The sequence below is a fragment of the Lactuca sativa genome, chromosome 6 (genome assembly GCF_002870075.4).
Source record: "Lactuca sativa cultivar Salinas chromosome 6, Lsat_Salinas_v11, whole genome shotgun sequence".
Classification (NCBI taxonomy): Eukaryota; Viridiplantae; Streptophyta; class Magnoliopsida; order Asterales; family Asteraceae; genus Lactuca; species Lactuca sativa.
Genome location: NC_056628.2, coordinates 197,028,732 through 197,044,318, shown reverse-complemented (window position 1 = coordinate 197,044,318; position 15,587 = coordinate 197,028,732). Strand labels below are relative to the sequence as shown.

At 37.8% G+C, this 15,587-nt stretch overlaps 2 protein-coding genes across 2 annotated transcripts; both read left to right on the top strand.

Moving 5' to 3' along the window:
* Nucleotides 1–8,369: 8,369 nt before the first annotated feature.
* Nucleotides 8,370–10,171, top strand: LOC111908850 (uncharacterized acetyltransferase At3g50280). Its single transcript, XM_023904649.3, has one exon. It carries the CDS (start codon nt 8,618–8,620, stop codon nt 9,983–9,985), a length of 1,368 nt encoding a protein of 455 aa, XP_023760417.1. The 5' UTR covers nt 8,370–8,617; the 3' UTR covers nt 9,986–10,171.
* A 1,868-nt stretch (nt 10,172–12,039) lies between these two features.
* LOC111908849 (uncharacterized acetyltransferase At3g50280) lies at nt 12,040–13,638 on the top strand. Its single transcript, XM_023904648.3, has one exon. The coding sequence runs from the start codon at nt 12,174–12,176 to the stop codon at nt 13,536–13,538; it is 1,365 nt and encodes a 454-aa protein (XP_023760416.2). The 5' UTR covers nt 12,040–12,173; the 3' UTR covers nt 13,539–13,638.
* Nucleotides 13,639–15,587: the final 1,949 nt, after the last annotated feature.

The window sequence follows — 15,587 nt, the reverse complement described above, 5'->3', positions numbered from 1 at the left end:
TAAGCTTTGAACTGTTCATGAGCTTTTACAGTCGAAACCACTGCCATCCATTCGGGTCTCAGACCATTCATAAAAGTGACTGTCTGCTCAATTACCTCTCTGCTAATTCCATGTTTGATCATCTTGCTAAGGAGATGATTGAAGCGATCAAACATTTGAATGAGTTTCTCTTTCGGCTTCTGCTTGAAGTCGCCGAACTCAAAGAAAAATAGAGTTTGTATCGAGTGCTCTAAATCTTCATTTGTTGAATATATCTCCTTAAGCCTATCTCAGATCTTCTTTGTTGTTATGCATGTACTGACTAGACGAAACGTATTAGATTTTAGGGCAAATCAGATCATCCACATGGATTTGATGTTGCTCATTAGTTTGTCCTTCTCGTCTTGAGGAACCTTTCTACGTCAATCATAAGTTGATTGTATTCCTTTTGCGTCTTGATAATTTTGCTCGTTCCAGAATGAGTAAACGAACCCACAGTGATTGCTTCCCAGATTAGATACCCATTTTCCTCTAAACCAAGAACATAGTCCTCGAAGTGATGTGTCTAGAATTCATAATCATGAGTGTATAAAATCGGGATTCTTGTGGTATATTTGATAATGTTGGATATGTTTATGGGGTTAGATTGAGGGTCGTCGTGTGACATGATGATTCGGTTTGATAACTTGCCAACAATCAGACTAGTAAACATGTTAGGGTAAAATAGAGATCTAAGAGCAATGTCAATATCAAGATGACGGCTCTATCAAAACGATGATAGCAGAAACCCTAAAACTTTCTTCAACAGAAGAGATGCGTATGGATTACACAGTCTCCTGTTCTGATACCAATTGTGGAGATGAAAAACTCTTTTAAGATTGATTAGATTTTTAGCAAGTAAATCAGAATGTAAATAATAGAAAGAACACATGATGAATCAAACAAATGTTGAATGATTAATACCGCAACACCTCAGAAGAGATCGACAAAGAAATTCTACTGTAGAGGTGTTCTAGGGTTACAATACAATGAAAGAGATAATAATTCTTGAAAAGCTTACAAAAGACGATGCATGCATGCACCATAAATACTAAATCCTAATGTCATAAACACGGATGGACAGGCTCATACCGAGACAACATTGGACTAACTAACGAAGCCCAATGTTGCAACCTCCTAGACTCAACATTAGTCAGTCTCCACTTTTTTAGGATCTTTGGACCGACAAAGCACCTGTCGGGCAATTCTGGAGTGCCCGACCTACCCATGTCAAGCCATTCTGGGGTACTGACCTACCCATGTCAAGCCATTTTGGGGTGCTGACCTACCCGTCAGGCCATTTTAGGGTGCCTGCCTACCCTCCGGTCTATCTCAACCGGCCACGGGGACTGTTTCACTCACTACCACTATCACATAATAACATATCATATTCATGTTGTCAAACATATCTGGGGTGTCTGACCTACCCTTCGGTCCTTACGACCGAATCGGGGGACTATACCCCTCCTACTACCACTATCTCATATAATATATCATGCTGGCACATAAGACACATCAGCTAGTAGCAAACCTAGACAATTATCACAACCACAATCATTTAAAGACAACTCTTGCTAGTGGTCCGACATTATGGCCGTAGACCCACCTCTACTAAAAGGTAACTTACCTCGATGTTGTGTAGTGTCTGCACTGTCCTCAGTATGGAAATCAACTCTTCTCAACTCCTCAATCCCTACACAACAACCTTTCTAAATTTCCATTTCATACTCATAACCCTTACAACGGTCAACTCAAGTCCAAGTCAAAGTCAAGGTCGAAACCTTGGTCAAAGTCAACCTCTGGTTGACTAGACTCGCCGAGTTGGTCCACCAACTCGTCGAGTCCCCATGTCCACAAAATGCTACAACCCCGTCCCTACTCGTCGAGTCTAGCAAGAGTTCGACGAGATTGCCTTCAACAAAACATCAGGACCTTCTTCAACTGACTTGCCAAGTTCATCATTGAACTCGTCGAGTTCATCTTCATCCGTATGAAGGTGTTTAGTCTAACTCGTCGAATCCGTCTTCATGTGGTTGGGACATTGCCTTGAACTCGTTGAGTCCCTCCTTGAAATCGTCGAGTCCTTTGATCTTCAAGTCCATAGCAAACCCCAACAGGCTGAGTTTTCCTTCAACTCAACCAAGACCATTTCCAGAAGTCATTTGGGGGAAACTGCGATCCGACTCGCCGAGTCCCTCTTTGTCCAAAAGTATACAGTCGATTTTAATTGGTCTTACTGCATCCAAATCATAGATCTGACCTCCTAGGGTCCATATTATATGTACAGTTCCAATCTTGACGTCCATATATGAGGTATTTGGCCCAAATGGCTCTAGAATGAAGTCTACAAGATGCATGGGGTGCTTATGTTAATAAAGTTGGCACCTTTATGCCATAAGAACCCCCAATGGTTCCAGATCTGAAGGTATACCCTCAATGAACCACAAAATTCTGAGTATGGCACCTTTAAGGCTTAGAAAAGGTAGAAATGAACTCTAACTAGAGATCTAAGAGATAGATGGTCAAGGTTTCAGCTTTATACCTCAAATGAGTTGGAAATGGGGCACAACCTCTAGATCTACTATCCTCCACTCGAACTTCCAAGCTCCTTCTTCCTTCTCAAGCTTCAAAATCACCACAAGCACACAAAAATGGCTCAAGAACACTCAAACAAGGTTAGGGTTTCAATTTAGGGTTTCACTGAGTTGGGAGGGACGATGGGGGCTAGGTTGAGGCAGGATAAGTTGTTTAAATAGGGTGCAAACCCTAAATATTAGGGTTTCATCCAGACAGCCCTACTCGTCGAGTCGGTCTCCCGACTCGTCGAGTAGGTCACTAAACCTCCCGGTCAAAATTGAGTCTACTCGACGAGTTAGGCCTCCAACTCACCGAATCCCAGAACAAAACATGATATTACTTGAATTTAAATACATACCAAGAACCGGGTGTTTCACATAACCTATAAGTTTAATGATCTTTTTAAAGGAAAACTTTTCATTTTCCATAACTTGAGGACAAGTTATGGAATTCATCAAAACATTTAGATCAACTATTGTAACTTAAAAAAAATCAAACAATTTTGTCTATGATCCAAATTAAACTCATAAGAACAAGACAATTCATATCAAACAAATTTCATGTAATTAACCTAACCATAAAACTAATACAAAACATGAAACTTTGACAATTATCTTTTAAATTGGATAAACATGATCATTACCACATCAAAAATAGGTTTATAAGTTCAAAAACAGTTTAGGGTAATGATCATAGTCCAATTCCAGCTTTAAAACTCGAAATTTTGTATCCAGGAGCACTAACTCGTTGAGTGCATGAACTGACTCGACGAGTTGGTCAGTTTATAGGGCTCACTCGGCGAGTCTGTCAGTGGACTCGGCAAGTCCACTGTCCAGACAGTAGAAATTTGATTTTTTAAGCTTTTAACACAAATAGCATCAAGTATAATTGAAAACAAGCCTAGGCTCTGATACCACTGAAGGATTTTGAGCATTCTAACACTCCTAAGGTGTACATGCAACCCTAGAAACCTTGGATCTATGTTTTCTCTATTATGCATGCAAACTTTCAATATTCCAAGGTTTCATCCTAATTAACATACTATGAAGTATATGTAATACAAAATCTAGTAGAATAACATACCTTTTCTTGTAGTTGGAAACCTTGGACCTTTAAGAACTTAGTGCCCCAAGTGTTGCACCTCAAATGGAATCACACAACACCACTAACAATGGAGGAACTTGAGAGGAGGTTACTTGCACTCATAAAATCGGCCTTCCCTCGTGTATGCTTCCTTAGGTCTGATTTCATGAGCTAGAGGGGTTCTTATATAGTGTGGCTTAATTAGGGTTACACCATGCAAACCCTAATATGCATAACCTTCCATATTCCTCATGCTCCATGGGTTTAAAACTCCATGGATCATCCATGGGTCACCACATGGGTTTAGCCCAACACAAAGAACTATGGATCATAAGCCCATATTATAAGAATGAATGATTTACATAATCAATCACCATATATTTAATTAGTCTCTTTTGATCACAAAATTAATTCCAAATTAATTCTTGATCAATACTAATTAAATAATATGATTTCATATTAATATATTAGAACTTATAATATATTAAGAAACAATAAATAACCTCTTCTAAATTATCTATCCTTTAGATTGTTCCAGTGCCATGCAACCCAAATGGACCATGATACTCTCGGGTCAAGTACATACCAATTATATTTATGGACTTAGACACTAATCCAACAATCTCCTCCCACTTCTACATGGGAATGGGTAAAGGTTGCATCTTGTTATGGGGTCTCTGATGCTCGGCCTCGACTTTCCTGCAATTTAGGTATCGCTCGACAAACCAAGTTATATCCATTTTCATACAGGGCCACCAATAACTCAACCTCAAATTTATGTACATCTTCGTGGCCCCCCGGATGGATAGAAAATTTTGACTTATGTGCCTCTTCCTAAACTATCTGTCTCACCCCACCCGATGCTAGGACCCAAACTCTACCACACTGAGTCAACAATCCACGACTATCCCCGACAAACAATACACCTGATCTGGATGAACTATTGGTGGAATGGGATGTTCTCAAACGATGCCTCAATGAGAACCTGAGTGTAGCTCGTCATCATATGGAAATGAAAGCTAACTAGAAGCGGCATGAAGTCGAATTTCAACCTGTGATAAGGTGTTGGTTCAACTATAATCGTGTCGACAGGTTTCATTCGCCAAATGCTTCTCTAATAAGTTGTCTAAACGTTATTATGGGCCATTTGAAGTTCTCGAGTGGATTGGCAAGGTGGCGTATCGACCCGCACTGCCGGAAACAAGCAAGATACATCTCGTTTTTCATATCTTTGTTCTTAAACCATTTACAGGTGATGACGGCGTGGTGGTTTCACCTTTACCAGAGGAGGTGGAGGAGGGTCAACCCCTTGAACAGCCACTAGCAGTTTGTGGGTCTCAAGTTGGCTGCGAAATGGACAGATGGCGCAACAGTTGTTGGTGTAATGGACGGGAGGTTCACATGAGGAGGCAACATGAGAATGGGTTGATGACTTCAAGCTTGCCTATCTGAACTACCACCTTGAGGACAAGGTGATTTCTAAAGGAAGAGAGAATGTTACACCACTTACGCCAACACAGGTTAGGAGACGATCACGGAGGATAACAACTAAACCAAGCTGGCAAGAGGATTATGTGATGGGTTGAGATAATGTTTTTTTTAAATAGTAGTAGATGAATATTTAATTTTTTATAAGTATTGAACTATGTTTTCTCTCTCTGTTTGAACTCGTATTTAAGCCTTATGTCATAATAGAATCAGATTGCTTCATATCACAACTTCTTTATCTTTCTGGTTATTGCTTAAGCCTTAAGGAGTCTGGACGTGCTTGAAATAATGCTTATCAATTTGAATAAGACGTATCACAAACTTTGACTTGCACACTCACAATAATATTTATGAAACACTCGATTATCTATATGTTGCCATAGACAAAACATGTACCGTGATTGATAGGTATATAATCCTTTTTTTTACTTATGAGGAAAAACAAAATCAACATCAAAATCTCTTCATTATTCTTATTTTGAAGAAGCACAAAATCAAAATAAAAACAAGAGCAATATAAATGACATTACGATGAGATTAAAATAAGAAAGAAAGCATAAGTGTAAAACAGATGTCGAATGTTGAAGATGAAGTAATTTAGAAGGTAAGGGCAAAATGGACCATATAGTTTTTTAATGATTTTAAATTATGAAAAAGGAATATAAAATGTTAATAAAATAAATTTAGTCAAATGCATCTCATTTGTTTTGTTTTTTGTGTTTATTTTATGGAACTAAAAATATTATAGTTCAATACATATCGATTGACGGCAAACGGGCAACAAGCTGCGCCGCTAGCCCTTTCTGGATGGCAAAACCAATTCTTTTGAAAACAACATTTGTGGATCTAGGAGATATGACATTAGAGTGCATGACCCGCTGGACTCTATTAAGGAGCTCCACCGCCTCTGGTGCGAGAAAACCAAATGTATCGAATGCAAAAGGAACAAACACATGTTGATTTTCTCTACATGCATTCTTGTGCTTTACCATTTTACACGTAGCGGCTTTCAAAGCGGCATGCCCAACTGTGAAACCCCCGCTCCCCAAACCACGAGAGGAGAGACCCCTGTAAGATCCACACATGCATGTTTCCCTCCTATCCATCTAAAGACCAAAATGTCAGCCGGTCTAAGTGTGGACCTGCCATCCTGGGGGTCCGTCAAAAAGTTCACTGGCGCTTCTTTCTTCACAAAAATACCAGCAAGCCGACAAGCATCAAAGAGAACATCCCGAACCACATCATGTCTATACTTGAAACCAGGGAGCTCTCTACAATGAATCGCGTGTTTCCCAAAGGTATCCAAACATGCCTTGCGACAAACTGGGCATATCTCGTCAATTGGGAATATGGGAATCATGAGGCGGTAACGAAGGATAGTTCGGTACTCCACATGAGACATATGCTGGCCAAGACCATCAATAGGGATAGTTAGCATAAAATCATGAGCATGAGGCGCCCGCAGACACTCAAAGACTGCTTTCTGTCTGACAGTCATGTCGAAGTCGACTTCCATATCTTGAATGATTTTGCTAAAAAGGACACATGCCAAAGCTTTTTGGGATTTAGGGGGCGGTGTCCTTATTAGTGAAACCGTTACAGTCAAATCCCGAAATCGTATCGCGAAGACGAGTCATAGCACATAGGTAATCCGAGTCCATACCACATATGCCACTATCACGTAAGATGTGGTCTTGTAATGCCCAAGATTGGGCCCTCAAGGCTACAAATGCATAGGAGGAAACCTCGTAGGCCGAGTACAAACCCAAACCACCAAAACGAATAGGTAAGGAAGCCAAGCGCCACTGAATGTCTCCAAAGAAGGGGCCTCCACATACCACCATATCCTCGATAGACCTGCGTAAGCCTTTGTCAAAGAATAACGCTGCCTCTTCTATGTGTACCGGCTGGCATGTCCTTAAACCAAAGAAAAGTTTTGCAATGCCCATACATGATCGAAGCAAAAGGAGCTCACTTTGTGGGTCACATAGTTGTGGAAGAAGGCCCATCAAATCAACAGCATTGACCACTCTCTTCATGGCCAGCCCGCTAATAAACCCCGCGTCTCTGCTAACAGCCCCCCCCCCCCCCCCCCCCCAAGGAGCTTCACCCCCAAAGAAGGTCTCCCTATATCCCGTTGGGAATAAATCGGCATGAAACTTCCTACCATCACATGAGGGCCAAAAAATCTCCGTTTTCTTGATGTTCAACTCAAGACCCAAACCTGGACCACGCAACCGAATTATGTTCAACACTCTAGCCACCTCCTCTGAATCCCCCAATGACAGTCTCATCATCTAGATATCAAGCATGGAGAAGGAGCTTACAATTGTCTCTAATATTTTTAAAGATGATAAATATAATATTTAAATATTAGTCTAAATAAATGTAATATTTTGATGCTTAAAAATGTATATACGAAATTTTCTCAAATTAATTTGTCCATCCATGAATAGTTAATTGTTATTATTTCAATATATATGTTCGTTACTTAAAACTTCAATATAGTTTTGTATTTTAGAAACACGGTAAGTAGCCATTAGACACGAAATGCATGTTTGGGACATAACTTTTTATATTTTCGAAAGTTTTTAGTGTTTAAGAAAAAATCAGATAAAATAAAAAGCTTTGTTTGGCGGCAAGAGTTTTTATTTTTATTTTAAACAAAAAAAAATTTAATTCAAAAGGAATTTCAAGTAATTTTTTAGAGTTTAGGTTTTTGGAGATTTTAGCTTTTGGTTTATTCAAGTTTACACCTTTAAAAAATAAACAATAAACAATTAAAAGATTTAGTTCGCATCTAATAGCTAATAGCTACCCGATATAATTAGTTTTACAAACACAACTTAAACATAATGCTTCAAAGGACGTGTTCAGTAAAATTAGTTTGTAATTGGTAGCGTTTTGTTAAACTCTAGGTAAGATAACTTTTAGATTTGGAATGTTTCATTTAAACTAAACTTTAAAAATATATACTGCAAAATAATAATGTTTTTTTTTTTTTCAAAACAATACGATTTTGTAAAATGTTATAAGTTGTCAAACATTCACCCACCCAAAATAAAATAAAAAATAAGAGCAAGTAACAACTTAACCATCGCTAAATCTAAATCTATAAAGACAAACCCATTTTTTTTAAGATTACAAATGTTATCTTTTAGTCTAAAGGAGTTATTGGTCAAAATGAGGTGGCCAATATCAAGTTCTTCTATTATTTTATGTATTATCTTATTATAATACTTGATTGAGATAAAACACTACAAAAGTAATTGATCGGTCTCCCTTCTAGATACTCGAGATTTAATAAATTCTATCTGCTTTGGATTTACATATGATTCTCCCTTTTTGTTATACTTAACATGTTTGATGGCTAGCATCTTTATATGTGCAAGAAGTTAATTTGTCTTCGTTGCTCCATTAAAAGAAGAGAACAATTGGTGTTCTGGTATCAATGAGTTCTAAATCTGTGAAACGCATCTCAGAATGCTTCATCAAATCACTGCATGACCTCTCACCGGAGGCAAAGCAGCCTTTTCATTTCACACCCTTCGAGCTGCCATGCCTCAACATCAGCTACAGCCAAAAGGGTCTTCTCTTTGCAAAGCCACCACCGTCGGAAAGTCAAGATTTCTCCATTACCGCTTACCTTGACGACCTCCGGCGATCCCTCTCCGCCACCCTCGATCATTTCTACCCCCTCGCCGGCCGTTTGGTCACTAAAAAAGAAGAAAATCCAGCTTCCTATGTTATCTACTTAGACCCTGAAAACAGCCCCGGCGTCAAGTTTATTTACGCGACGGTGGACGCCACCATATCGGACATCCTTCAGCCTGCTGATGTACCCGTGGTTGTTCGTTCATTTTTTGATCTCAATAACGCCATTAGCCACGATGGTCACACACTGCCATTGTTATCCATTCAAGTTACAGAGCTTGTCGATGGAATCTTTATCGGTGGATCTATCAATCATATGGTCGCCGATGGAACCTCTTTCTGGCATTTCATGGGTGCTTGGAGTGAAATATTCAAATCCAAAGAACAATCTCGTTGCTCAATCTCTCGACCTCCGGTACTCAAACGATGGATCCTCGATGGATCTGACCCGATCATCAATCTCCCGTATACACACCACGATCAATTCATCGATCGATTGGAAGTTCCGCCCTTTATAGAAAGATTCTTCCACTTCTCATCAGCCTCCGTCTCCAAACTCAAAGCTAAAGCAAACTCCGAATACAATACTACTAAAATCTCAAGTTTACAGGCAGTGATCGCGCTTTTGTGGAGGAGCGTTACCCGTATCCGGCGACTACCAGACGACAGTCAAACCAGTTGTAGATTGATGATATCTAACCGGCGGCGGCTGAACCCACCTCTGTCTGATGATTATTTTGGTAACCCAATTTCTATGGTCAGAGGAACAGCAACCGTCGGGGAATTGATGGCAAATGGGCTTGGGTGGGCGGCTTTCCGGTTGCACGAAGCGGTGATAAATTACACTGATACATCAGTTAAGGAAAGCGTTAAGTCATGGATTGAAAATCCATTCATTATAAAATTAAGTAAGATGATCGATCGAAACTTCATTCACGTTGGGAGCTCACCGAGGTTTGACATGTATGGATGCGAATTCGGGCTGGGGAAAGCGGTGGCGGCTAGAAGTGGGTGGTTGAATAAGGGCGACGGGAAGATAACGATGTATCCTGGACGGGAGGGTGGCGGGAGCATGGATGTGGAAATTTGTTTTGCTTCATCACAAACTATGATGGATCTTGAATGCGATGAGGAATTCATAGATGCTCTAAAGATCGAACGATGATAAGCAAAAATGTAAAATATTCATGAATGAAAGCTCCCTGTTTGATGTGGGTCCTTTCAAGCTGTCCCTCGTTTTCCGATCAACGGCTGATAATTTACCGCTTCTGGTGTTTTCAATTTGGTGTTTTCAAACCTGAATTGAGTTTTACATATATTTTGATTTAAATAAAATTTGAATATTTACCGATTTGACTTTTGTTGGCTTGCTGCGATTGTGAGGAGGATATCATATCATTGAACGTGTGCATCGATGCATGTGATGATTTTAATTGAAGATTTTTGAATACTTTTTTATGATTTAATCTTATTTAAAAAAAAAAAAAAAGGAATCTATACAACTTTTGTACGTCCACCAATTGGCGGAGCTCTTTCCGCAGTGTGGTGTATTGCGCCATTTAGATGGGTCCCACTTCTTTATTTTTTTTAGTAATTGTAAAATTTAGTAACGAGATCATTACATATTCTATATTTATGAATTTTAAGTACATAAATATGAATCTTTGGAATAAAGAAGTTTTTGCATTTGAATGTGCAAAAAAAAAAAAAAAAAATCCTCCTTTTCACACACATAAATACACAGCTTTTCCAGTAAAATATTTTTCCCCATCACATTAAAATTAACCTACCCCACCGGCCCTCCTTCCCCCAATTCACAATCTCAAAAACACATGATTGAGGGATATCTCAAAACATACACACAAATACAAGAAAAAAAAGTGAATTGATTTTTTTGAGATGATTTCATTTTAAACCAGACACGTTAGGCAAATCCAAATCAAAACTGAGTTGTTGCCCAAATACTCCTAAGGGTTGGCTTTTTCTTCATCTTCTTGTGCCTAATTCACAACACTACCTTCTTGTCATTGTACCACTTCCATATCTAGACCACACTTCCCCATCCCCACAGTTTGTATTAGTAATGTTTAAAGTTTATAGGCATGTTAGAGTGTAAAATTTTAAAAACTTTGATATTAGTGTATTTACCATATTAGACTATTAGTAACGTACATGTCTCATTTCCTCAACTATTTTAATATTAAACTCATGATAAAAAGTAATAAAATCTAGATCGAATTTTCAATTCAAACAATTACAAAATTCTTATTCACAAAACTCTTATTCATGTTTCATGCCCAAGAATATGGAAATCTTTATTCACAGAACCTCATACATGTTATATATCTCTACTAACATGTATATATATCAAACGAAATTATTTTTAGCCAAACAAGTTGATATCATCTATAATTCATACCATACATGGTTTAGGGAAAAAAATTGTTTAGTATAATTCATACCCTACCTAAGCTTAGGTATTAAACCTCTAAAATATGTCGTTTTATCATGCTAAATATACCCAGTTTGGTTTTACTTGGTAAATATATCATCCTCCATAACATTAATTTCTTTCATTATCGTTTTACCATCTCTGTTTTCTTTCTTAAATTATCGTTTATTACTTCACCCAAGTGAACATTTATTAAACCCTAAACCTAAACCTAAACCCTAAACCCTAAACCTTACTGTGTCGATCTTGAATTTACATCTTGAAATATTAATCGTGAATTCATTAACCGTAATCTTTATATAGTAAAACAATTTATTTTCAAGAGGTTTAGTACCTAAGCTTAGGTGAGGCTGTAATGTATTTTTTTTTCATATATATATATATATATATATATATATATATATATATATATATATATATATATATATATATATATATATATATATATATATATATATATATATATAGAGAGAGAGAGAGAGAGAGAGAGAGAGAGAGAGAGAGAGAGAGAGAGAGGATGCATACTTTACAAGATACCTCAATGAACTAAAGTTATCCAAGCTAGAAAATACATAATATACAAACCCACAAAATAAAGTTCCTACCTTAATTAAGCACCGTTTACCAATGTACCTTAACCTTATAAAATATTTTATAATAAAAGCAAACATAAAGATCTTCAAAACCTGTTAAAATAATTGCAAATCGAATAAAATGTACGTTTGTCAGGAGAAAAAAACTTTGGAGGAAGAAAAGATTAGTTTTTTTTTTTTTTTTCGTCACGTGGATAATGAAGGATTTGCGCATATCAGCACAAAGATCAACAATAAGAGAGCTCGCTCATAGGCTGTGTACATGGTGAGGAAACTATCTGCAAACACCCAGATACCAAATAGCTTCAATGGCTTCCGCCACTGTACGGCGGATTTCTGAATGTTTCATTAAACCACTACATGATCTCCCACCAGATGCAAAGCAACCAATCTACTTCACACCCTTTGAGCTCATCTACCTCAACGCCAACTACAGCCAAAAAGGTCTTCTTTTTGCGAAACCATCCCCACCGGAAAATCATCATTTCTCCATAACCACTTTCTTGGAAGACCTCCGGCGTTCTCTCTCCGCCACCCTTACCCACTTTTACCCCCTCGCCGCCCGTCTAGCCACTCGAAAAGAAGAAAACCCACCTTCCTATGTTATCTACATAGACCCCGAAAACATCCCCGGAGTGAAGTTTGCTCACGCGACGGTGGACGTAACAGTCTCCGACATCCTTACCTCTACTGACGTACCCTTAGTTGTTCATTCATTCTTTGACCTTAACAATGCTATCAACCATGATGGTCATACACTACCATTGTTATCCATTCAGGTGACTGAGCTTATCGACGGCATCTTCATCGGTGGCTCCGTCAACCACCTTATCGCCGACGGGACTTCTTTCTGGCATTTCATGGCTGCTTGGAGTGAGATATTTAGATCTAAACAGCAAGATGAGTATTCCATCTCCCGTCCTCCGATATTCAAAAAATGGGTCCTTGAAGGGTCAGATCCTGTTATCAATCTTCCATTTACACACCACAACCAATTCATCGATCGACAAGATCAACAAGCTATGTTTCAAGAGAGATTCTTCCATTTCTCCTCAGCTATAGTCTCGAGACTCAAATCAAAAGCAAACGCTGAATCCAACACTCATAAAATCTCAAGTTTACAAGCAGTGTCAGCACTTTTATGGAGATGCATAACGCGAGTTCGACGCCTACCAAGTGAGAGTGAAACAGTCTGTAAACTTGTTATTAGTAATCGGCGTAGACTGAACCCACCTTTATCCGATGATTATTTCGGTAACCCGATTCAGTCAGTGAGTGGAACAGCAACTGTTGAGGATCTAATGACTCGAGGGCTCGGGTGGGCTGCTTTGCAGTTACATGAAGCTGTGGTAAATCACGATGATACAGCAGTGAAGAAATGGGTTGAGTCATGGTTTAGAAGCCCAGTAGTATATAAACGGAGTCAACTGTTCCATCCGAACGTTGTGCATTTTGGGAGCTCTCCGAGGTTTGACATGTATGGGTGTGAATTTGGGTTAGGGAAAGCGGTTGCGGCTAGAAGTGGGTACATGAACAAAGCCGACGGGAAGATGACAATGTATCCAGGTCAGGAAGGAGGCGGAAGCATGGATGTAGAAGTTTGTCTTTTGCCGGAGTATATGATGGATCTTGAATGTGATGAGGAGTTCATAACTGCTTTGAAGAGTAACTAACACGTCTTAAAGTAGTATAGTTAAAGTTTAAACAACCTCCTTAGTTTGTATCCTATGTTTATCTTTTGATTTATGTTGAATTATGATTTTATTCGGCAAATATTGTGTGTGGCAAGTTAAAGTACACAATATGAATCAATAAACCAAACTTATTATTGAATTTTAAAAGATTATAGACAAAATTTCAACAAATGGTCCTTTTAGTTTTAAATTTGTCTTCAGACAGCCTTTATAAAACGTGTTTTTTTTTCTTTGCATTGATGGTCCCTTTCAATAAAATTTTAACTTTGTTAACACATTATGTTAAATGTTTGATATCCTTTATTTTTATTTTTATATTTACTTTAATATCCTTTTAATTTAAAATTAAAATATACATCCATCTAACCCACCCCTACTGGTTTTCGAAATTAAATATGTTTCTATGATCATAACTTGAACAGAAATCATATACTTTTTGTTATTGTATCAACCAAAAACCGCCACTTGGAGGTGGCCGTTGGTGATTGACCTCATTGACGCAAAGCCTGCATCAAGGTTGCGGAGGAACATTGACCCAGATGTTGCGACCCGCGAAGTCCTCGGAGATAAAGTCGGTATTTCTGCACCAAATCGGATATTAAATTTTGAAAATTTTCGATGACTAGATAAAAAACAAGGAGATTTTGATTTTTGAACTTACCTGAAGATGTTTTTTATGGTTAGACTTGGAAAGTTTGTTAGCTCCGGTATTTTCTTCGCGACAACTTTTGAATCGTTATATGATTTAATAAATGTCTTAGAAAAAATAAAACCATGGAGATTGAATTGAGAAATTGGGTGAAAAACTGATCTTACTATCGATTCCGAGCTGATTAACGACGACGACGAAATGTTGATGAAGTTGGACGGACCAAACAACGTAAGATTTTTTCAAAGAAAAATATTTGTCTTGTTTTTCATCTTCAGCTTCATCTTCATCGTCTTTCTTCCTTTTGAACGTCGACCCCAGCAACCTTAAATCTAACTGGATTTTTTCTATTGATTGAAGAAAGGAACTAAAAAGGATAAACAGTTTATGTACCTTCATAGTTGCAACTTTTTAGCATCTTCTCTAAAATTATGAGACAAGTTGGGTCGTCATTAACAACAAGCACCCGAAGACCAACTAGAAACTGGTTTGGTACAGTTCCGACGTCGGCGTTGATGGGTTTCCAAAAAGCACACCTTGATTCAGTGATTTTGTCTAGATTTGTCGAGAACGAGTTCATCAATTTACATGTTTCTAAACCCAAAATCTGTAAGTGATGAGGTTTCATCACATGTACAATTTTTGAATATGGTAATCATATGGTTTCATCTTCATCTTTATCTTCTTCTGTTGGGTTTTGTTTATCTGTTTGATTTTTTTGGTTCATCCATTGGATATAAAGACATTGATGAGTGAGTGTGTCTGTGTTTAATCAAAAGTTACTTCATATTTGGGTAAAAATGCTTCAGATTCAAGAGTGGGTTTGTGTATGTGTGTGTATTAAATGTAAAGAAGCTTTTGATTTGATCCAGCTACAATTTTATTCATGAGTTCATCTTAGAGTAAAAATGCTTCAAATTGGGTGTTCATTGTATGCTTTCAGTTTGGTAGTAAGTCCAGTAAGTCCAGTAAGTCCAGTAAATGACAGACAAATTTGATGATAACTTGTTGTGGATGCCAGGTTTTTGCTTGCTTTCTCCATTAAGAGATATGGGGGAAGGGTATTAATAGGGGTGGGGTGGGGTGGGTGAGTCCAATTTTTCGATTTTAAAATTAAATTAAAAGTGTATTAAAGTAACTATAAAAAATAAAAACAAATGGTATTTTCATCATTTTATAAGCATCTAACAAAATATGTTAATAAAGTTAGTGGTTAGGACCATTTGCGTGCGTACAAAGTTTTATTAAAACGGACCATTCATGCAAAAAAAATGTTTCATAAAGACTATATTCATGACAAGTTTAAAACCATAAAGTTCGTTTGTGAAATTTTGTCAAAATTATATTTAATACACAAATCTTCATAAACAATCTTTGTG